This window comes from Arvicola amphibius, chromosome 1 (genome assembly GCF_903992535.2).
Source record: "Arvicola amphibius chromosome 1, mArvAmp1.2, whole genome shotgun sequence".
NCBI classification, from domain to species: Eukaryota; Metazoa; Chordata; class Mammalia; order Rodentia; family Cricetidae; genus Arvicola; species Arvicola amphibius.
In genome coordinates this window covers 195,601,361-195,624,688 of record NC_052047.1, presented here as the reverse complement: position 1 = coordinate 195,624,688, position 23,328 = coordinate 195,601,361, and the positions used below count along the sequence as shown (strand labels likewise).

General features: G+C 48.9%; 1 protein-coding gene across 1 annotated transcript in view; it reads right to left on the bottom strand.

The window, feature by feature from the left end:
• Habp2 (hyaluronan binding protein 2) overlaps window positions 1-22,886 on the bottom strand; it is a 31,657-nt gene extending 8,771 nt beyond the window's left edge. Inside the window, exons 1-7 of the mRNA XM_038316679.2 lie at window positions 22,718-22,886; window positions 13,770-13,806; window positions 5,763-5,870; window positions 3,529-3,636; window positions 2,686-2,802; window positions 1,799-1,918; window positions 1,164-1,335 (exon numbers count right to left, since the gene is read on the bottom strand). Of these exons, the coding sequence (XP_038172607.1) occupies window positions 1,164-1,335; window positions 1,799-1,918; window positions 2,686-2,802; window positions 3,529-3,636; window positions 5,763-5,870; window positions 13,770-13,806; window positions 22,718-22,774 (719 nt within the window). The 5' untranslated portion in view covers window positions 22,775-22,886. The remainder of the gene's footprint in view (window positions 1-1,163; window positions 1,336-1,798; window positions 1,919-2,685; window positions 2,803-3,528; window positions 3,637-5,762; window positions 5,871-13,769; window positions 13,807-22,717) is intronic.
• Window positions 22,887-23,328: the final 442 nt, after the last annotated feature.

Here is a 23,328-nt window from a genome sequence, read left to right as displayed (position 1 = left end):
TACCATTCTTCATTTGAATCCTCCAATAGGTTAGCAAACCGTGGCATGCAAGTGTGGTCACAGAATTTTGGCAAACTCCTAACTTCCAGATGAGTATCCCAGTGACCAGGAAATTTCCAGCCTTTGGCTGGGCCATGGGACACCCATGACCTTTCATGGGAGAAGTGAGATTCCTACTGGCGATCTCTACTCCATGTGTTTAGAAAAGGATTGCAGACTGAGAGACAGGACAAGAGCTGGAATCCTGACTCAGCCTCTGAGTCCCAGGCATGAGAATCCTTTTAGGAGCGGTCACAAGGTTTCCCCGTGAAGATTACACCCAAGAAGGCGGCTCACAGGGGGGCACGAGGAGAATAGAAGAAGTTGTGTACAAAGAAGAGACTCTTGTTTTGGAGTCAGTTCAAGACAAGCAAAATATCCTCACTTTCCATAGGCGAATCACCGAAGTCATTGAGCTTGGCAGAACAGAAGACAGAACAAGGAGATGTGCAGTGTGGCTCAGACACAGAAGATGGAAAAGTCCAGTGTTCCCCAGGAAGGGGCGTCACACGATCCCTACTAAAGAGCACACGGCCATCTGTGGCGGGAATTATAATGCTCCCCGGAAACTCTGTTTGATCCTCAGCCTTCCTCTTGACATTATGTGACCCATGTGACTACTTCTGCCACAAAATTCACATGGGCGATTATATGTCACTTACTGGCTTTTGGTTGACATTATTTTAAAGCCTTGTTTTTCTCTTTTTACCCTTTCTGGGTATTTGTAAAACTCTGCAGAGTTAAATTCTCCCATAGCCACAAAACACACACGTGTAACATTAGTAAGAAATGAACTTTGATGTCTGTGAGCCCCTGAGACTCCCTGGGGAGTCTCCCTTCCTTCCTTCCTTCCTTCCTTCCTTCCTTCCTTCCTTCCTTCCTTCCTTCCTCCCTCCCTCCCTTCTTCCCTCCCTCCCTCCCTTCCTTCTTTCCTTCCTTCCTTCCTTCCTCCCTCCCTCCCTTCTTCCCTCCCTCCCTCCCTTCCTTCTTTCCTTCCTTCCTCTTTGGCTGTAACATGTGTAACCATGCCTATCTCGAGTAGGATAATCTCTTCAGAAAGGCTGCTGACCTGCAATCTGAATCAAGCAACCAAAATAGGACCTACGGGAGACAGCAATCTGTACCTGCAAAAGTTGTGATCTGCAATCCCATGGGTCTCAGCGTCCTCCATAAACATGTTGTAATTCTCCTGCAAGAGGAGGTGGGAATTCCAGTAAAGGCATGGGCTCTGGTTGACTGTCCTACTCACTTTGCCTCGGTAAGAGTAGCCATCACCGACATAACAGTCGTCCGGACCTCGGAGAGAGCAGGCCGCCTATGAGAACTGCCAGTCATGGACACATTGCCCTCAATAATGGTTGGCGGGGGGGATACAAACTAGGTCACAGGGCTGGGCCTAACTGTGTATTGTTTTTAGGCTTAATCACAAAGCTCCAGAATGTTCCACACTCAACCTGAATTAAAAATGTGAACTACCCCATTGAGAAGGTGGGTATTTACAAAATGACTAGGTGGGGGGGGGGCGCGCGGTGGAAAGGGCCCTGATGTGGTCCGGGCGGAAGGTTGATTTGCCTGCACTGCACCCTGGAGCATCACCTTCTAGGCAGAAACAAGCTCAGTGCTCTGAGGTTGGAGGAGTAAGGAGGGGTAGAACTTGGGGAACTCGAACCCTGTGTTTATGAGACACTTGAAGAGAAAAGGCCTCCAGAGGTCTCACTTCTCCCAGAGTCTTTGATGATGTGGTAGTGGAGATCCATACCTATTTCACAGAATCTCCCCCTGTACTGGTCTGGACAGGCACAGCTAAACCTGGACCTCCGTCTGTGACGGGAGCAGACACCACCATTCTGGCAGGGATTTGGTTTGCATGCCGGAAGCACTGTGAAGACAGGAAGTGAGGCCCAGAGGACACGTTAGGAGGAGGTACAGTAACCTATGATGGTGGTAGTTTTCTGGGGTCATACTCTCTAAAATGGTGGGACATTAAAGGGCATAGAAAGATCATTGACCCATTAGCAAATGCCAATGAAACCTGCAGAACTTAAACTAATATGGATGAGCCATATGGATGGCAACCACACTAAAGAGAAAAACAAAAACAAAAAAACAACCCCACCCTCTCAAATAAAGAGATGTGTATATCAGTCACCAAATAAGGACTAGCCAAAGGTATAGACTGATCTAGAAGTTTTCAAATAGTCTGAGCTAGGTAGAAACTTGTCTGTGACCACGGACAAGTTAAGTTCTCGAGTTGCGGGTTCTTCACCTACAAATTTCTTCCTTGCATTGAGAAGTAAATCCCTTGGGATGGTACCCTACCCACAGCAGAGACTCAGTGTTACTCCCCCACACAGCTCATCTCAGGAATAGATCAGAGCCAGCTTCCTAGAGGAATCAATTTCCAAGGTGACGTGTGTGTGTGTGTGTGTGTGTGTGTGTGTGTGAGTACAGATATTAGTGAATTCTCCCTGAGTTCTCCAAGGAAGGTTACATGTTTTAAAATCATAATTAAGAGGACTGACTGTCTTGAGTGGCACAAACCCCAGCTCCACTTCCACCCACTTCCACACAGTAAGATGCAGTCGCCATGGGCACACGCTAGAGTGAAGAAAGCAATCTGCGGAGAAGAGAGCCTCTGCCACCTACCCTGGGAACAGTCTGGCCCTGTGTAGGGGTATTTGCAGGCACAGCGGTAGTACGGAGGCTTCTGGGTAATGAGGCATTCGCCGTGGACACACGGGTTGTCCTTGCACTTGTTCTGGGCTGCATGAGATACACAGAGAAGGAGAGAATGAGGGTAGGGCATCCGGCGGTGCACATTTGACCTAGCGGGGCACATGCTTACCCCAGTTTTGGAGGTGGGAGCAGCAGACTGTGTCTGTGGCTTTGTCCACAGTCTTAGGTGCCAGGCTGTTCAAGGATAAGGTTTCTCTCTTAGCCTAAGCAAGGTTTCTTCCTGTGTCGTCCTTCTCAGCGACGCACAGCCCTACAAAGGCTCTACATGCAGACGCCGGCAGGGCAGCAGAAGGAAGAAACTAGGGCAGGAGTCAGGGCCCTTGGCCTCCATGATTTCCGCTCACATTCTATCCTGTGTGGTCAGTGGCAGGTCTACGCCTTCTGCCTACCCTCTCTCAGGCTGGCCCTATGTGCCCTGAGACCGTCCTGTCATGCCATTTGAGGACCCTACTCCTCTGCTGTGGTTTGTCCACATTTCTCAGCTCGGGCCTTATTTGGGGTAGATGCTGCCTCTTGTCCTCCCGTAGCCTCCATTAGTTTCTCTACAGAATGGACCCACGAGACACAGTATGGCGGCAGGAGACACGCAGATGCCACCTGTGCTCACACAGAGGCCTGGCATCACCATACCTGATCAAAGAAATGCGATTATAACCTTTGCCCCAGGATCATCCAGTGCTTTCTCAGTGCCTTTAGACAGAGGCTGAAGGGCCTCACGTTTAACCCAGAGGGAACAGAGAGAAAGGGGCTCACCGTTCTGACACCGACTTCCTGAGAAGGGGGCTGGGCAGCTACAGTGGAAGGTGTCCCCTCTGATGATACAGTTCCCACCATGTTCACAGGGGTTGGACTGGCATGGATCTAAGACACAAAGGCAGAAGTCAAGGTCAGAGAGGGGGGAATCCAAATAGAAGCCCCACTTCTCACCTAATGTCGGCCTCTGGCCCCAAACGAGAGATTAACAATAGAACTGTTGCGTGGACAAAGGGAAAAACATGTATCAGCCTTCGAGATCAAGGCGGCTGCAGTCCATGCCCGGGGAGTAAGAGGGGAGGCAGGCAGAAAGAGTTGTGACTGTCTCCCTCGGCCCCGCTTTGGACCAGGCTTTCTCACTGAGAAAGTCCCCTTCCTCTCGAGTGTTTTTCTCCTCCCACCTCGCTGGGAGTACATTGGGGTCTGTCTCTGAAGCCAAAGGCATTTCACAAGCCCGAAGACCTCCCCTACTCACAGTGCCCGGGGTGGAGGTCAGGCAGAAGTGTGCAAAGCTAACCCACCCCTCACGAAACACAGGCTCTCTGAACATCAGGAGAGAGGAGCAAAGGCAAGGGGGTGACAGAGAATTGACGCACAGAGGAAGTGACCCAGTGGCCTTCATCTTTCTTCAACTCCTTGTTCAGTTAGATTTTGTCATATTTCATCTGTGCCTTTGGCTTTTTCATGGTTGTCTGAATGGATCCTCCCTTGGGGAATTCTTTGTCCTTCGCTCCACTCATTGTTCTTTGGTTCAGGAAGTAGGAGCCCAGGGCCTGGCTCCTGTTTTGATGGTCTCTTCTGATGTTCTCCTGGTGCCCTGTATCTTGGCCCTGCCTTCCAGGCCACTTTGCAGTAACACAGCTTTTATGCCAGCTGCTGAGGGCTTTCCATGCGTTCTCTTGACTCAGTCATGTGGTTTTGCTGAACCCAGTTTCTTATTTTCCTTTTTGTCCGATTGGTCAGTCTAAGGAGCCATAAACCCACAGCACATATGCGAATACACAGACATACACACAACCATCTGACATATACACACTCACAAACAAACACACAAACCACATTCACATATATATATATATATATATACACACACACACACACAAAACAAACATACACAGCTATACTCATATGCACACAGACACATACAACCACACTCACACACACAGCCACACTCAAATACATACATACACATACAACCACACTCAAATATACACATACATACAAACAACTACACTCATATGTACACACACATCCACATTCACATATATACACATACAACCACACTCAAATATATATACACATATATGTACACAACTACACACAAACACAATCACATACATGCACATAATCACACACACACAACCAGTCACATACACATATATACCTTCATTTACACATACAAATATAACAAACACATACACACAGACATTTACACACACACACACACACACACACACTAACAGCTGTGAAAAGATTCTGAATAAAAAACTGGGCATGGTAGCAAATCCTTATAACTGCAGCACCCAGGAGGCAGAAGCAGGAAGAACCCTGGGGCTCACTGATCAGTTAGCATAGTGGGGATCATAGGGTCAGCTGGTAAGGTGGGACTAAAGCCAGTAAGAGGCCCTGACTCAAAAACCAAGGTGGATGATTCCGGAGGAAGAACATCAGAGACTGCCTGCTGGCATTTATATGTACACATGTACAAGAACATGTATGTACAGACATACACCCCTCTAATATACACACAGACTTATACCCCCCCCCACACACACAATCAAGCACAGAGACTGTAAATAGCAAAAAGAGCAAAGACAGAAAAGCAAGGGAAGCCCCAAAGCCATACTTGTCAATGTTGCAATCCAAATGCTCAAAGATACTTTAGATTCTGCTGCACAGTTAGGACTTAGCTCGAGGTCAAAGACACAGAACTGACTTTGGACTTGACGTCTCTCAGTGTCAGGAGAGCCGGACGAGGAGGTACTGGCTTACTGTGTGACTTTGGCTGAGTCCGTTCCTCCCTTGGCCTCCCTTACTCTGCCTGTTTCTCGAGGGTAGATGCTTCTCGGCACCTACCCTGTCCTCGTAGTACAGGACTCAACGGGAAGAATCCACCCTAGAGCGGTCTTCAATACCATTTTACTATGCAGGCAGAGAGAGGGCAGAGAAAGGCCCTTGTATATGGAACACATAAGTTTCTTCAGTCACCGTCTCCCTCTCCAATTGGCACCTACCATCGTCTGCATAGTACCAATCCGGGTTCTCAGGGGAGGTCGGCACAACTCTGGGGCCTTCATCTGGGCTGGAATGCTCGTAGCTGTAATAGTCTTCTGGCGTCCAATCTGCAGGGCAGGGAAGGACAGAAGACAGTTTAGTCATTAGGCTTGAGGGAATCAGTCTTTGGCTTAGGGGACACCTCTTCCCAGAGAGCTCCATTTCCTTAAGGAGGAATTACATGTCTTTGGGGCTCTCCCCAGGGATGCAGGCAGAATGAAGGTCAGGTTGGGGATGTCTAACTTGAGGGATGTTCTGGTCCAGCAGTGCAATGCTGGTCTTTTGGAATGGCAGTACCTGACTAGAAATGGAGAAGGAGATCAAGTCCCAACTTTCTGCCACTGTGCCCATGGGTACACCTACTGTATCCCCTGGGTTTCTCAGCTCTGAACACAGCAGGAAGCATCCTGTGGGCTTCAGGTCTTCACAGTTCTGCACAGGGTCTACCAGGGCTAGAGCGCATGGTGCTCTCACAGTGCCTAACTGGTAGCTTTGTGAATAGTGTTTCTCCACAAGACTTCACTAAGCCATCTTGGCTCAATGAAGTACAAGACACTTGTCACTTTCCTCTTTGGGCAAGCATCTCTCACTCAATCCACAGAGCATTTAGCAGCTAATCTTTACTGTTAACCTTTTATGGAGCCCTGTGCTAAACATTTATAGGCACCATCTCATTTATTCTCATAAAAATCTGGGAGTTTGGGCCAGGGATATCACTCAGTCAGTAGAGCGCTTGTGTTGTGTGCAGGAAACCCTAGACTTGACCCCAGTTCTGTATGAAGTAGTATGGTGGTACACACCTGTAATCCCAGCTCTTACTTTCTTTCAATGTGCTGTGAAAAAAAAATAACCCAAACCCAACGAAGTCAGCTTACGGAAGGGGGTTTTTATTCTGGTTCATGGTTTGGGGTTCACTTCACCATGGTGGGCAAGTCACGGCAGCGGGAGCCTGAAGCACTGGTCTCATTGGATCGGCAATCAGAAGAACAGAGGTGTGAATGAAGCTAGCACTTGGCCCACTTTCTCCATTTTAGATGGTCTAGGTCTAGAGCCGGGACATGGTGTCACTTCAATGAGCCCTGTCAACGTACTCCCTCATGAGCTTTTCCAGATGGAAAATAATCCCGCACAGGTGTGCCTGCAGGCTTGTCTCCTAGACAAGTTCAGAAGCTGCCATGTCGACAATCAACAATCAACACCATCGCACCAGAATCAGAGGTTCAAGCCATCATTGGCTGTAGAAAGAGTTGGAGGCCAGGCTGGGACAGACCCTCTCTCAAAAGCAGAACAAAAAAACCTGGGAAGTGTATGTTGGCTGTGCTTTAAGTTGTGGAAACTGAGGCCCAGTGAGAATAAGCAATCTGCTCTAGGCCTCATCTCATAGCTAATTCACAGCTAGATTTAAACTAAAATTTGTCTCTGTACAACCGCCATGTCTTTCTAGCTCAATGACGGTGCTCAGTTGCTTTAATTAGCTCCTTCCATTGTTTTGCATGCACACTTGCACGTGCGTGCGCACGCACACACACACACACACAAAACCATCCCCACTGAATGTCCAGCTGGCTACTTAACAGCCACCCAAGCACAGCCTTCAGCTTGTTCCTGGACCTTGGTTACTGATGGAGACAGAACGCGATGGTGCCCGCAAATGGAGAGTTCTGTTAGATGGGACTGGGACAGGCAGGTGTGTGCATGTCTGAGCTGGAGTCTCGAAAGATGGCGAAGGCTCTGTGGCTGTGGCAGAGAAGTTTGGAGTTGGGAGAAAGTTGGGTTCATTTTGACCTTTTCTGCTGATGAGAGGATGGCAAGTTGGCAGAGGAAGCTGCGGGGAGCTCTCCAGAGAGACGTGGTAACGAGGCAGAAGCGAAGGCAGAAACCTGACTTGAAAGGCAACCCAACAGAGGCAGTGATGGCGTGGAGGACCGCTCCCTATCCAGCTGACTGCCAAACACACTGTCTCAGGCATCTCCCCATCACTCGGTTACAATCCTTACATCTATGGCTTCTAAAAAATTGACTTTTGCACAATGGCTGTTTTATATTTCCCATTAAAATGGAATTATCTTTCTATTTCTTTTTTGGATACACCAACTCTGGCTCCTTGGCAAAGTTTCACCTCATTTATTGCAGTGTCAAGTCAAGACTCTCTTTGCTTGCTCATTATTTTTCCCTGGCTGCTTTCCCCAGGATGAAAATGCTCCCAGAGGAGGCCACCTCTCCAGAGATGAGGATCTAGGCTAAAGATAAGACCACTGTCTTCCTGGAGCCATAAAGCTTCCTTCCATAAATACGATAAAGCAGAGAAAGGGAGGGAGATGCAGAGGGGAAAATGGTTTTTCAAGTTGGCCATGAAAGATTTCAAACTGACATTTGAAGGAGACAGAAGGTTGATTGCAATGTTGATTTATTTTGGTTTTCACTGGAGGACTTTTTTTTTTTTCTCACACGTGTTTATAGATGAGAATCTTTTGGAGAACTCCTAGAACCCCTCTCAATAGTCCTTCAAGCTGGAGGACAGATTGGCTAATCTGGACTGTGTTATTGACACACCCCCATTTGGTGGTTAGGGAGATGGCTCAGTTGCTAGTGCTTTCAGGACAAGCATGAGACCTGAGCTCATAGGTGGCTATATGTGCAAAAACATGGAGACAGAAACCTATGATCCTAGGGATCGGGGAGGAGGGGTGGAGATTCCTGGAGCTCAGTAGCCAGCTACTCTTGCTGAACTGGTGAGGTTTACGTCCAATGAGACCCTATTTCAAAGAACAACACAAAGATGGAGAGTGATCGAGAAAGCTGCCCTCCTTAACCCCAGTCCTCTACATGAATACACACACGCTAACACAAATGCATAAATGTGTGTGTGTGTGCCTGTACATGCAAGTACAGGCACACACACACGCAATTGCATGAAACACACAAATATGCGCACATGCACTTTTCATCCATACACGTGGGCATGTGCACACAAATGTATACACACACCACCCACATGTATAAAATCAAAGAAACACACAAATCTGTACACATTCACTTCCCAGTCATACACACATTTAAAAATCACGTGAAATAGAGGAGATGCTTACACGTGTGGAATACTGTGACGTTTTTGTGGGGTTGGGGTGGGCAAAATGCCTGGTGTAGGATTTTGACTTCAGTCAAGTCCTATGTGCAAAGTCTGCTCATTTCTCAGAGAACAGAAGAGTGGAAACACACCAGTTTGGAATCAAAGTCCTCAGAGCAAGACAGGAAGTCCCTACAGGTTGTGAGGGTCCCAGGTCCCAGACTGAAATAGACTCAGCGAAGGCTTACTGGCTCCCGATCACCATGGAAGAAGAAGCCATTCAGCTGGGGGCTGCACAGGCATGTCACCAAGGCCTTTCCACTTGGGTGGACTCCCACCCCTTCTGCACAGCTGGCACTCCGTCCTACGGCCTGTGTGAACAGGTTGAAGCAAACCAACAATGGATGAAGTGTGCCCTGGGGATACCAAGAGTTATAAAGACAGACGACAAGAGTAGGGTGTGCCCTGTCCTAGAGGAATCTGCAGTCTGAGGAGCCTCGAGGAAGGAAGCAAAACTTGACTGACATTGGGTTGCTCATGGGACTGGGGGTTAAGATACAAGGGCATTCCTCACTGGCCTGTTGGCTGCGGGGTATGGATGTCCTTGCTCGAGCCTCTTTGTTTCTCTTTGGGGCTTAACTCATATATTGGATTTGTTTCCCCAGGCCTTAAAAACAGGGCCACTTCTGGTCTTCTGTCTTCTCTGAGCGACGAGCACAGAGCCCTGTGTACAACAGACTGATATTCCCTGTGACCAAGCCTCCCTGCTTCTGATCAGCTCAGCTTGAAGCAGTGTGAATGGGAAAAGAGGTGATATTTGCACTTTTAAAAGACCTCCTGATGATTCTTTACAAGTCTATAAAGTTGTCCAACTGCTCTCTTGGTAGAAAGGGATGTGAAATCTGGTCCCACTCTGGTGGACAGGAGAAACTGCTTTGGAGAAGTAGCTGTAAGGGGCCTTCCTTCAAGGGATGGGAGCCTGAATTCAACCTCCAGAGTCCACATTTTAAAAAGCAAGGGCGTGGGGGTGCACAAATTTGTAATCCTAGTGCCGAGGAGACAGATAGCGTGATTGCTGGAAGCCACTGACCAGTAACCTACTATTGAGTTCTGGACCCATGAGAGCCCCATCTCAGAATCTTCAGAAAATCATGGGTCAGGTAGCCTGGCATGAATATGAATATAAGACTGTGCATCAAGCAAAGTGAAAGGTGAGGTGGCCCTCTGACCTCCAGCATGGCAGCATATATGCACACGCACCCATACACACGTGAACATGCATGTATGCGTATATTCAGATACACACGTGCACACACACAAAAGTGCGAGAGAGCGAGTCTATTTCACAAACAGGAGCTATGCCCGATGTTGCCCTCTGGAGTCCATAAATGCATGCGCACACACAAAGACTGCTAAGGGTTCAAATTCAGGTTACTTGAGAACTCTTCTGAAGTACTGGAAAAGGGAGAACCTTGGGGAGAAAGGGCGACTCTCTGAGGCTTTTATATTGTAAAAAGAAATCCTATGGCCTTGCGACTTTATCAGAATCTAGCTGGAAATAACTATGAATAGAGTTGGGGGTATCCTGAATTGACACTAATGATTTCAATGCCAGGTTATTGCATATTAAATATGTGTTAGGTACTCTATGCAATTATGCACGAGCAAAATTTCACTTAACTATCAACCTCTATGGTGAGGGTAATCCTCATTCCTCATCTATAGATCAAAACACCCAGACAGAAGGGCATCCGCACCCAGCTGCACCTAACTCCAAGTCCTACGTGTCTTTTCATGAGCCTGGCATCTCTGTGACTCAGGTTAGAAAGCCTTTGACCTTTTGGCTTCCAGGAAGGAGTCTGCACCAGGAAATCCTCAGCTAGCACATGACCCTCGAGCCCTCTCCGCGATTCCAGTGGTCCCTGGTGAGGGCCTCTTGGAAAGAGCTCACAGTTAGTGCCGTGGGAATTTCACAGCTGCTCCGCTAGAGGAGCTTGCCAGATGTGCAGATTGGAATGAAAACCCCTGGAATGTCATCCCAGTTGGCTCCATCCATCACTGTGCCACAGCTGGCTCCTCTGAGGGCCTTTCCCAAACCCCAGCCCTGTCGGCTTGCATGTGACGTTTCCAGCCCTGCTGGCAGGCAAGTACAGCCCAGAGCCTTGCTGGCAGGCAGCAGGACAGCTGATGGATGGGCACAGCCTGTGGTGCTGGGCCGAGCCAAGGCAGCTTTGAAGATGCATTTCCGCAGGCCTACCGGCTGTGTGTCACCTGCTTTAGGGAGACGGCAGAGCTTGGGCTTTTGATGGCCACCTCCTCTCCCACCCACTGGGGACTGGGGACCAGGCACCTTCTGCTCTGTCAAGGCCCTTGCCATGTCCTGGCACGAGTAAGACCAACCAAGGAGGCAGCTTGCCTGAGGGCATGAGCTGTTGTCTGAAGGGAGCAGGGAGCTGATGAATTTCATCAAAGAACAGCCTCGTGCGCGATGGGACCTGATGAGGTTATGCTTGAAACCTAACTGTCTCACTCCACAGCCAGAGGCCAACAGAGCACCTGCAGTTAGACTCTAGGACCTGGAGCCGGCGGCTTCCTTTTCCCTCCCCAAACTCTCAGAAATTATCTGTAGGGTCCTTGTAGAGATCAGGGTCTTGGCATGATGCACCCCACATCGTCCACTTCTGTTTGAGTTGTTTGCTAACTTGAGTCTTTGCCTTAAATGCCTCTGATGTTCGGGAGTTCGTTGGACCCCCCCCCCCCAAAACCCATCAACTCATTCAAATTCTGGAATTTCTAATGTTAGGAAATTCTTCCCGTCTGTAGGTCACCTCGGACACTATGCTTTGTGACTTAGTCAACTAAAGGCTTATACGGACACACAGAATGAATGAATCCACTCTTTTTTTTTACTATAGGGTCATTACAATTATTCATCCAGTTCAATGTCTAATTCCTAGGTATCAGAAACTCCCTGTAGACATAGCATACGATGTTCTAGAAGATGGTAGTAAAGTGCCTTGTGGTAAAGACAACTCTCGGTTTTTCCCCCATTTTTGTGTGTGAGCATGTGCCTGTGAATGGAGGATAGAGGTAGATATAGAGAATCATCCTTAGTTGCTCTTCCCCTTTGCTCATTGAAGCAGGGTCTCTTAATCAAACCCAGAACTCACTGATATGGCTAGCCTCATTAGCTGGCTTACTCCAGGTTCCCCTGTCTCCATTGTCCAAGGTGAGAATTACCGGATGACTGCCACGGCTGTCTAGCATATGCATGGGTTCTGGATCCATCTCTCATGCTAAAGTCAGCATTTTATCCACTGAGCTATCTCCCTGGCCCATAAAGACCCTGCTTAATTGCCACAGGTCAACTATGGACCACAAGTGGAACTGCTTTTCAGACACTTGAAATTGGGGTCCCTTGACTCCTCTGAGTCCCTTCTCTTTCTTTCTTCACTCCATAGCACCCACAGTCCTGTCTTTCTGACCTCCTAGATTCAAGACCCCTTTGCTGGTGTCTAAGCAATGTGTGTTTGAGGCTGGGGAAATGGTAGCCCTCCCAGCCTTGACTTTGGCCTCTCTCTGAACTCCACACGTGCCTGGAGTCTGAACTGGGGCCTTCTGGGCAGTTGGACTGCTTTCCTGCCCAATTTCTGCCGTGCTCTGGAAAGGATGCAGACTCCCTCTGCAGTCCATGCTCACACGTTTCTACCCCATCCCCTGAGCATATGGAGCAAAGACCTGGGTCACCGGCTCAGAACTGCCACAATCTGGCTGCCTACCCAGAACTCTTTTCTGAAGAACATTCTGGCTGATCAGGATTTGGCTAGTGGGGTACCATCTTTGTTCTAAGTAAGTCCTTGATGCAAGCTTGCACCACAACTCCCTGTACAGGCTGCCTGCTCTGGTCTTCTGAGCATGACCAACCCCCAGTCTATTATCCGTGGGGATGTCTGCCTTTGGTCCCTTGGAACAGTGAGAAGAATTTCTACCCCAGACTCAAGCAGATGCTGTGTTGTGTGGCCCACTGTGGTGTGGGCACTAGGCAGAGGAAAGAGAAAGTGTTCAAGGTGACAGAGTCTGGGTTTGACAGAGAGCCTATGAGAAACAGCTGTGTCCACAGGGCTGCCACAGGTAGGAGAATTCTCTCTGTGTTGGATACTATACGACACAACCTCTTTGATTCAATCATTTTGTGTATTTGTGGTTGTTTTGGTTTTGTTTTGGGACAGGGTCTCTTATAGTGTAAGATGGCCTCAAACCTGCTATATAGCGGCTGAAGCCTGCCCCAAACTCTCAACTCTCCTGCCTCCCTCCATCTCCCAACTACTGGGATTACAGGAGCATCCCACCATGCCCAGTTTTGAATGCAATCCTAACACCACGTCAGTGCGGGGCACGGCATCTCCCTCAGGTCTGCCCGACTCTCAGTGCTCTGTGCCTTGTTGTCAGTCCGAGACTTCCCAGGGCTTTTCTGGACTGGCTAATCCCAAGGCCAACGGTGGAAGTATGGGTGCTGTGGGGGGCATTGCTGGGGTGGCTGGTCCTGGAGCTGCCTGTCTTGGCTTCCCCATAGGGTAATGGAGTATGTAGGGGGGCCCCTTGCTCAGTCAAACCCTTTTTCTCCACAGTCACTAATGGACAAGAAGCCGGTTACTTCTTTTCTCTGGGCCTCGTTTTCTTTCTCTGTAAAGTCAGGGTGTTTAACTACGTTAGTGGTTTCTCCCTTAGATGGCTGAGACTGGCAACTCAAAGCTGTGTTGAATGTTACAGAGATGCAGTTTCTGGATAAACTCTCAAAGGTTTCTGTGATACCCTGGAAGCAGGCTAGTCCTAAGGTCCCTTGAGCACGTCTATGCTCTAGCTCTGGGCTGGTGGAAGCCTGGGGTGGTGGCACACTCACCTGGGTCTGGGGGCGCAATGAAGGACATCAATGAAAACTGAAAAACAAAACAACACAGTGAGTGTGTGGTGGAGATGCTGGCCGCTCCCCAGGCGCTCTGGGACAGACATCACCATTCCCCAGACACGGGCACACTGGAGAATGCCGAGGGAGAGGGTTGAAGGCACTCCCTCTCCTGTGCACACACCTTGACCCTTCCCCTCACACACACACACACACACACACACACACACACACACACACACATACCTGTTGGAATATGGCTTCCCTGGAATCTGCCACAATACTAACTAGTCAGTTGTTCCCGGACCATGAGTGGCATGGTTACACCATGTTCCCATGACAAACCCATCCACAGAGGAGAATACTTAGGATCTATTCTCAAGTCTAAGTGATTCTTGGGGGTGATTGTCTCTGTAGATGGGGAAACTCTCCAGAGGTTTCCCAGTGTTCTGGGGATAAAGCGCAAACGCCTGCCCTGAAGAGACTTGTGGATTGCTCTTTAGTTTTCCTACAGGCTTGAGTGGTGGCTGAGTGAATCTCAGGGAGGGAAGAGGTAAAAAGAAAGATGGAAAATGATCCCTGATCTCTGGGACTGCACCCCTGTTTAATCACCTTATGGTCCCCAGCCCTGCTTTTGCAGGGAATGAGACAGGGGCATGTGTTTCACTGGAGGTGGGGAGAGGAACAAAGGGGTATTCTCAGGCTGGGGAAACAGGGACCACCTAAAGAGTGCTGAGGAGAAGCTAGAAAGAAGACGGGGCGGGGTCCCCTGAGAAGGAGTGTTGCCTCCTCCAACCTCACCCCCAGAATAACCAGCGACTAGCTCAGATCTAGGTTCCCTGCTTCTGCCTCACTTCCCGCCATCGGACTTGTGTGGAACCCATGGTCTGGTCTCTCTACCCAGGGAACTAGCATTCGGGGTTTTCTATTTGAGATGAACAGGATGAGCTGCTGCTCTCTCTGAGCAGTGGGCAGGACCTGAGAAACTTCCTTCCTGAGCCCCCACAGAAGCCTGTAAGCCTAGTTCCAGAGTTAAGGGTCTCAAATCCTAGAGCCTGAGACAGCTGCTGCTGCACTGCCTGGAGCCAGCAGGTGGCAGACATGTCCTTTCTAGGCACGGCCGCTGAAGGAATGACACTGATCTAGAGAGGCTTCCGGGTGGAACCAGCCTGGCCCTTTGGACAGCCAGCCCTCCAGCCCCTGTAAGTGCTCTGAGCTCACTTTATGACCCTGTCTCCACTCACAGGGAGGCTGCGGTGACAGACGGAGCCAGCCTAACACCAGGCTGGTATCCGGTTTCCAGACGCCAACCTCCACCGTGTCGGAAACAGGAAGAGTGGATACCGTTTGTCCCCTTCCATCCCATCATTCTGTTCCGCTTTTCCACAGTCAGGGAATAGCAGAAGACCCTCTGGTCCTGGGACTCGAGAATCCAAGGATAAAAATTAGTGGAGGAAGTGGTTCGTGTGTGGAGGTGGGTGGGAAACGTAGCCAAGACACAAATAAGAAAATGGAGTGCTTGTTGAATTATTAAGAGCTGGCAGTGAACCAGGGGCCATGATAACCTTTTCCGTATACATTCTCCAAGACTCATTTCATACTATAGTTATCAATTCACCCCAAAGCAGCAACACAGACTTGGAATGTGAGTTCCCATTTTCCACCAGAGTCCTTATTCCTAGTCATCATGTCGGAGTTTGGGAGCCACTGCGTGCCCACACTGGCTTTGGTTTCTCTTGCTGTGGTAAATATGATCAAGAGTAACTTGGGAGAAGAGAGGGCTCTCGATGCTGGAGTTTCTGTCGGCACACATGGCCACTCTCAACCCTTCGGGATGTGCCCTTAGATGTGAAGCTGCTGCTTCAAGCTGCTGTTCTGTCTCTATTCTTTATAGAGGTCGTGCTGGTTTCGCCAGAGCTGCATCACCCCATGTTCCTCCCACCGGTGAGGTATAAGGGTCCGGTTTCGCATGTCCTCAACATGCTTGCAGTCATGGCATGAACAGGTCTGGGGCCAAACACGTCAGAAGCAGTCTAAAGGAGGGAGGGTTTGCTTTTCGCTCACAGTTTCAGGGGACACAGCCCATCAGGGTAGCTGGTGCAGTGTTGGCTCTGTGATGGCAGGAGCTTGCCACACAGTTTGATTGTATCCCAACAGGATCTGAGAATGGAGATACGGCCCAGAAGTAGGACCGGTGTAAAACCTTCGATGCATGCCTATGGTGGCCCGTATCAACCAGCTGGAGTGTATGTCTCAAAGATTCTGTTTATAACCTCAGAAAAAAGTGTCACCAACCAGGTACCAAGTGTTCAAAACTGAGTCCGTTGGGGCTGGGGTGCAGTTCACAGACAAAGTACACTGGTATTTTCCATTTGAAGAAATTAAAGCCACTGTGATTGGTCCAGAGCACTGCCACTTTGTTCTGTATCCACAAGGCTTCTCAGTTTGGCCCAGAACGTGCTCAGTGCTGACTCAGTTGCTAGGCTCAGCCTGGCTGTGCTTTGATGCTCTGGTGAGGAGGGGAAGGCTCTTGTGGGGCGGATGTAATCTCTTCAGATGGATTCCTTCCTGGAGACCTGGGGGACGCTCTCTACAGAGAGGAGCTGGCCTAAGACACCAGGGAAGTGGCTCAGAAGGACTCCAGGCGGTTCTCCTGCTACAAGGCCCAAGGTTGTCCCACTTGGATCCCCGCCTAGTTACCTGGGAATAGCTTCATGGGACAACAGTGGGCAGACATGGACAGGGCGGGGAGAGGAGACAGGAAGGGAAAACGTCTCTAGACCCAGAGCATGGTTTACATTCTCTGGTTCTCACACTGCAGTGCCTAGGGGCCCTGTGGAGAACTAGATCCCATGGTTTGGGTGGGGCCAGAGAAGGCAGGCCTGGTGACCCTGCCCTTTGCCTGTGTGTGTGTGTGTGTGTGTGTGTGTGTGTGTGTGAGAGTTGCATGCATGTGGAGACCAGAAGTTGATGTCACATGTCTCCTAGTCTGACCTGAATCACAGTCTGTGCACTTGGGCATAAAGTGCCTGGCCCAGGAAACTGGAGGCTCAGCTGTCTCCTGGGAAGCTGTTGGTCAGCTTCTGTCTCAGTTTCCTCAGTTATGGAAAACCCAGGGTTGAAGAAAAGGTTTAGTCAGTAAAGTGTTTGTCATGCAAGCATAAAGACACGGATCCAAGTCCTAAGAGCCCACATGGGAAGCTAGGTGTGTGGCAGCATGTGTCCGAGTCCCTCTCTTGAGGGATGGGACAGGGGAACCCTGGAGCTTGTACTCCAGCCATCACAACTGAGTAGGTGAGCCCCAGATGCAGAGAGAGCCTAGGTAGAACGTGCCTTTCATTCCGGCACATGGGGAGCAGAGGCAGGTAGAGCTCTTGGATTTCTGGCCTACGTGTCCTAAAACTCCACCCTTCACAGAACAGAAAAGAAAGATGGGGAGAACAGAAGGAGGTATCTGATACCAACCTCTGTCCTCCAATGCATGTTCGTTCATGTCTATACACATGCTTGGACACTCATGCACACACATGCATGGACACTCATGCACACACACATGCATGTATACTCATGCACACACATACACTCATGCACACGAGCATACACATGTATACTCATGTACACACATAAACACACATGCACAGTCATGTGCACGTACATACATACAGGTACACTCATGTACGCAATGCATGTATGCCCACGTACACATGTATGCATGTACATATACACGCACACTCATGTACACACATGTATACATGCATACTTGTGTACACACATGTACTTTCATGTATACACAGGCATGTACACTCATGCATACACATGCATGTACACTCATGTACACACAAGTATTAAAAATAAATCTTTGAAGTAGGTAAAGGTGAGTCTGTAACAAGAAAGAGTATTAGGATATCAGCTTAGGTGGTGGCGGTTTCTGAAGTGGATTCAGCCGTGACTGAAGTCTAATTACTTAGTTGTCTGGCAGGACTGAGCCTTTGAAGAGAAGTCTCCAGGAGGAGACAACGTCCTCTCTTGGTGGACACTTCGGCACAAGCAGGATTGAGAGGCCACAGTCTGGCTCGACACCTCTGGGTCCACATCAAACAGACCTGTAGTCTTTGGAGTGACCACCCATGTCACCATGGCTACAAGCACAGAACTGGCTGTGGGCAGAAGAGTTTGAGCAGCTGCCAGGCCTGCCAGGGTGCCATCTTGGGCAGGTTATCCTTGTTTCTGTGGCTTGCTTTGCTCTCTGAAATCAGAGTGATGGTAGCCCTCCCTGGTAGGCTTTCCAGAAGGTTTGGACCAGAAGAAATCTGTGGTAAAGTCAGTAAATGGCTGGTAGCACTATTATGAGACATCATTGTCAATGAATTAATTTTATTGCTACTATTATTTTCATATTACTTGGTGCACAGTTGGGGGGAGCACGGTATGAGAGGGGCACGGTGTGGGAAGGGCAGGGTGTGGGAGGGGTATGGTGTGGGAGGGGCATGGTGTGGGAGGAGCACAGTGTGGGAGGGGCAGAGTGTGGGAGGAGCACGGTGTGGGAGGGGCAGGGTGTGGGAGGGGTATGGTGTGGGAGGGGCAGGGTGTGGGAGGAGCACGGTGTGGGAGGAGCACGGTGTGGGAGGGCCAGGACCCAGAGGGCCCTCTCAGCCCAAGGTGTTCCAGGAACTTATTTCTTGGGTCAACCACAAGCATGTCATATCAGCCCCCTCCCCCACCGTTTTTCCCTGGGATCCTTGCCAAACCCTAAGCCAGGAAACCTTGTTATATTAATTATGAAGAGAAAGCATGTTTTATTTAAAATTCCGGCTGCTGAATTTTCTGCCATGCTGTTTCTCTGTGACAGCAGAATTTCTTTTGCATTTTGGAAATCCTAATGCATTTAGAATATAAATATATCTGTGCTTATACACACAGGTGGCTCCGGCGACCTGATTTCCCTAAATACCAGGGTACAGTGCAGAGCTAATGAGTTGGACTCCTGTTTGCAATCAAGTTTTTGGGTTTGTTTTTTCCCCCTCTTAAACCTGTGAGTGTTTCAGAGGAATTCAATCTTTTCCTTTATCCAGAAGTCTTTGCCTAGATTGGAGAAGAGGAGGGGACCACCAGGCATGAAAGAGACTATATTCTGGGGTGTTGGGGTTTCACAAAGGGTGACTCCCAGGTTCTGCCCTGGGGCTTATGTAGATTTGAGTACTGAGACTGGGGAGTGGCCCACTACAAACTGGCATGAATACTTTACCATCTATGGCATGTTTGAGTAATCACCATACACTCTCTCACCATCTTTCTGCCTTTATCTGTCTATCTGTCCCTCCCACCTTCCCTCTGCCCCTCTTTTCCCCTCCCTCAGTAAAGTATGAAGGTGTGGAATGGTGATACATAGGCTGGGGAGACTCGTGCACCCCCCTTCACAGTGTGCACAGGAATGTGTGCTCACTTTAACTATAATATGCAATTTTTATGAAACCTCGGTGAGCTCTGTCTATAACTGAGATGTTGGACTTCTCAAATGCTGCCTGGCAGCTGAAAGACAAAGAAAATGCTCTGCGGGCTGCCCTACACAACGAGCAAAGCCGGGCTGTGAGCCGGAGAATGGACTCCGGTTTGCAATCTCTGGTCTACACGGGCATTTCAGTGCCTAGGAAGATTCCAGAAGTGAAATAGTACAGCGATGTAAACAAACAAGCATTCTGTTCGTGAGTCCCTTTTGTGCAGAGCTGCAGAAACCAGCATCTTTGTTCCTCCCAGAAGCAGGACAGGGCTGACAAGCATTATTCTCCCATTCTGACCCTGGAAGAAGCGAAATTTCATGGTGGTCAAGCCTGTGTGTCCTGACCACTTTAAGAGTCACCACTGAAGAGATTTCTAAGGCAGTCCCTGGCTTTTTGGCAGTCGAGTGGCCTTTCTGTAAGGATGGAGGGACAGAGGGACTCTGTCTGGCACAAGAGAGTCAATCACCCCAAACCTGTTTCTCCCTTGGAGAGCAGGGAAACAGCACACAGCTATGCTGGGAATGGCTACTCTAATGATTTGTACAATAGGTATGCACAAAGCAATCCAGACCAGACAGGAAGGCATAAGAATGATATCTGGAGTTCATGGCCACATTATCGGAGCCATGGCTCTGCTTTCTAAATAAAATCTCAGGTAGAGACCAAGGAGATGACTCAGCTGGTGAAAGTACTTGCTACAAAGCTGGATGACCCGAACTCAATCCCCAGAACCAACAGGGTGGAGATACCTGATCCCCACAAGTTGTCCGTTGGTCTACACACACACAGAGAGAGAGAGAGAGAGAGAGAGAGAGAGAGAGAGAGAGAGAGAGAGAGAGAGAGAGAGAGAGAGAGAGAGAAGGAGGGAGGGAGGGAGAGAGAGAGAGAGAGAGAGAGAGAGAGAATCAGGTGAAGATGATGATGATGATGATGATGATGATGATGATGATGATGATAGAATGTTTATTGAAGGAGAGCCTCTGATAGAGACAATCCTGAGAATAAGTTAAAAAGATGCACTTGGCGCCCCTTGGGTCAGCACTGGTCTTTCTGCTTCAGAGCCCCGTTACCTTCTCCCCTGCGAATTGTGCCTCCAGCTAGGATGTGGGCACCCTAATACCACACGCACCAAGAGATGTACATAGGTCCCTAAGTACTTAGACGGTATTCAGGAACCCAGACCTATCCTCTAAAGGCTTCAAACTTCACTATGTCATTCTCCAGCTATGGGGCTTAGTTCTGTATGTGTAATGGGAGCAGTGACAGCAGCTATGACTTGGGGTCCTTTTGGCCGTGAACCAAACTGTAGCAAACTTAGGGGCTGGCACTGTGGGCCGACTCTACCATACACTATCCGTTTATTATTATTATTTTATTATGGATACAGGATCTGGCTGTATAACCAGACTAGCCTGTATAACTCACTATGGAGCCCAGACTGGCCTGGAATTCACAATTCTCCTGCCTCAACTTCCTGAGCTCTCAGAGACATCTGACTATTATTTTTAGCTATGTAGGTAGGAAAGGCCCCTCAGTCCATCAGGCTATGTGGTTTTGTCTCCCCATGAAGCCCCAAACTCTCCCAAGCATCCAATGTGACTATTTTGCCCTGGGTGTAATGTGCCAGGTCACGGAACATGAAAAGACTTCCCAGCCTTCTGTTTGGCACACATCTGGGTAAGAAAATGTACGAAAGGCACAAGTCCTTTCTTTGGAGTAGACCAAGCTCATTGCCTGAGGCTAGCCCTCATATGTTCTCTTTTATCCATTGTTGACTTACAGTTTCATTGATAACCTTAAAAGTTCCCTGGTTGTTACAAAAAAAAAAGATTTGTGGGAAGGTTGAGGAGCTTATTGTTATCCTTGTGAACGTCATACCATCCTGATGCCCCTTCTTGCCTGCAGACTTTAGGATCAATTGTTTCCCGCTGGTGCTTTCTCTGGGCCTCTGATAATTGCCACTACCTTTCTATACAGCTGTGGGACAGCAGCTCTCAGCTCCAGGTGCCACCAAGCAATCACCAGTCAGATCATCTGGCTAGATAGCCATCTCTGTCTGCAGCCACATCTGTCTGCCTCACAATTTGGCAAGAAAATCTTTTGTAAAACAAGTCACTTGGAAACTGCATCTGGGAGGAAGGAAGAGCTCTGAGCTGAGTAACTGAGAGGGAGCTAAAGATGTTACCTTATGAAAGTGCTAATGAGCAAGACTGCAATTAATTCCATTCCCTCAGGAAACACCCGCAAAGGGAAATACAACTCAAAAGTGCTTAATGAGACACAAGAAGTTTACACCTGCTCACATCCTTTCCCTTCCTTCCATGTCTCTCTCTTCTTCCGAGGGACTATGCTCTGCTCTTCATAGGTAAGCTGCACACATTCTGAACATTATCCATGGGAAGAGCTCACACTAGGGTGGCAGTTTGGTTCACCAGTAGAGAACTTGCCTGGAGCACACTAAAGATCTTGGTTTTGGTCACCAATACCACAAAGCAAAAGCAAAAGCGCTAAGGTTTATTGGGAGCCACATATGTGACCTTCTGTTGCCATGACCTTTACCAATGAGCAGTGGGTTGTTGGCCATTACTTGGAGGCTCAGGGAGGCTATTCGGCTACATATTCCAGTTACTGTGACAAAGTCAAGACCATTGCTGGATCCAAGGCTCAACACTCAAGCCTTAGTCTATAGCCAGCATGGAGACTCCAGGAACTCTATTCCTCCCTTTCCTCAAAGATCCTGTTGGCAGTCACACCACTAGGGTGCACAGACTAGGGGTGCACACACGTGGGGGGGGGTGTCACAGACTGGGGTGTCACAGAATGGCCAGCATCTCCCCTACTTATCTCAGCCCAGAGGTCTCTAACACCCTAGTCAAAGCTACAGTTCTCCCTTTCTTACCCACCACAAACTCCCCCATGCCCTGGCTCCTCTTTGCCCCATTACTAACGTCATAGGAAAAAAGAGAAGAAAAGTACTAGCCACAGGGCTTCAAGTTGGATGCATCTAAGAAGACCCTTTGCTGGGCTCACTTGAGCCTCCAGGGAACCTTCTGAGGCCAAAGCCAGGAGTTCTTTTCTTAGTGTCCTGGGAGGGCTGGAGAGTCTGACAGGTGTGTTAGGGCTGGTGCCCCCATCAGCTTTCGTAGGGACACAGGGGTCCTTGAGGAGTGTACCAGATTTCATCCACGCCGTAGGACATCTGTGTACACTAGCTATCTCTGCTGGAATGAATTCATGGAGGCTCTGCTGCAAGAGACCCATGTCACTGTGTTACAAAACTGCGCAGACGTCCCCGAGACAGTCTGTAGAAGCTCTTGTAGTCAGAGCCCTCAACTTGGCAACACCAGCCTCTCCCAATTTAAGATTTCTTGCTTTGAACCAAGATAGCTTGATTTTGCTAAAACCCTCATAGTCTGTCAACCATAGAAGTTTGAAATGACCACTCACCCCAGTGGCTGACTTCCCCAGCAGGGCGATTAGCAGCAGAACACGGAGCCCCAGCATCCTGATGGACGTCTGTGCGGTTGAAGGCCTCTTGATTTGCCTTCCCTACAGTTTCTTTTCTTGTGTATGCCTTTGGGAGTGGGGGTGGCGATGTCAGTCTCTGAGGATTCCGGAACAAATGAAGAGGATGCAAATTATTAACTAGGCATCAAATACTGTTTAATGTTTTGCAAACCAACTATCTTGATTAAACAAATGGTAACTTGGGGGGTTGGGCAGAGTCAAGGGGTGCCTTGTCTTCTGTAGAAAAAAAAAGAGTCTCCAAAGATAGCGGTCAGAATAAAGAGCCCATGGCTTGTGGGTGCATGTAAGGGTTGTTGAGTTTCAGTTCTGTGGCTGGTGTCAGCCACAGGACAGAGGGCTCCAGAGCAGGCAAGGACCTCTGCCACCTCTGAGACTACTGGTAGAGTTCTGATCTTCAAATCTCAACCAGAGCTAAGGCATGGATGGGTCCCTAATAACATCACACTTTGTATTCATGGAAGATTAAAGGATGCCAAACCAAACTGCTATTGACAAACATTGATTCTGGGCTGTTTGAAGTGCTGCCCATA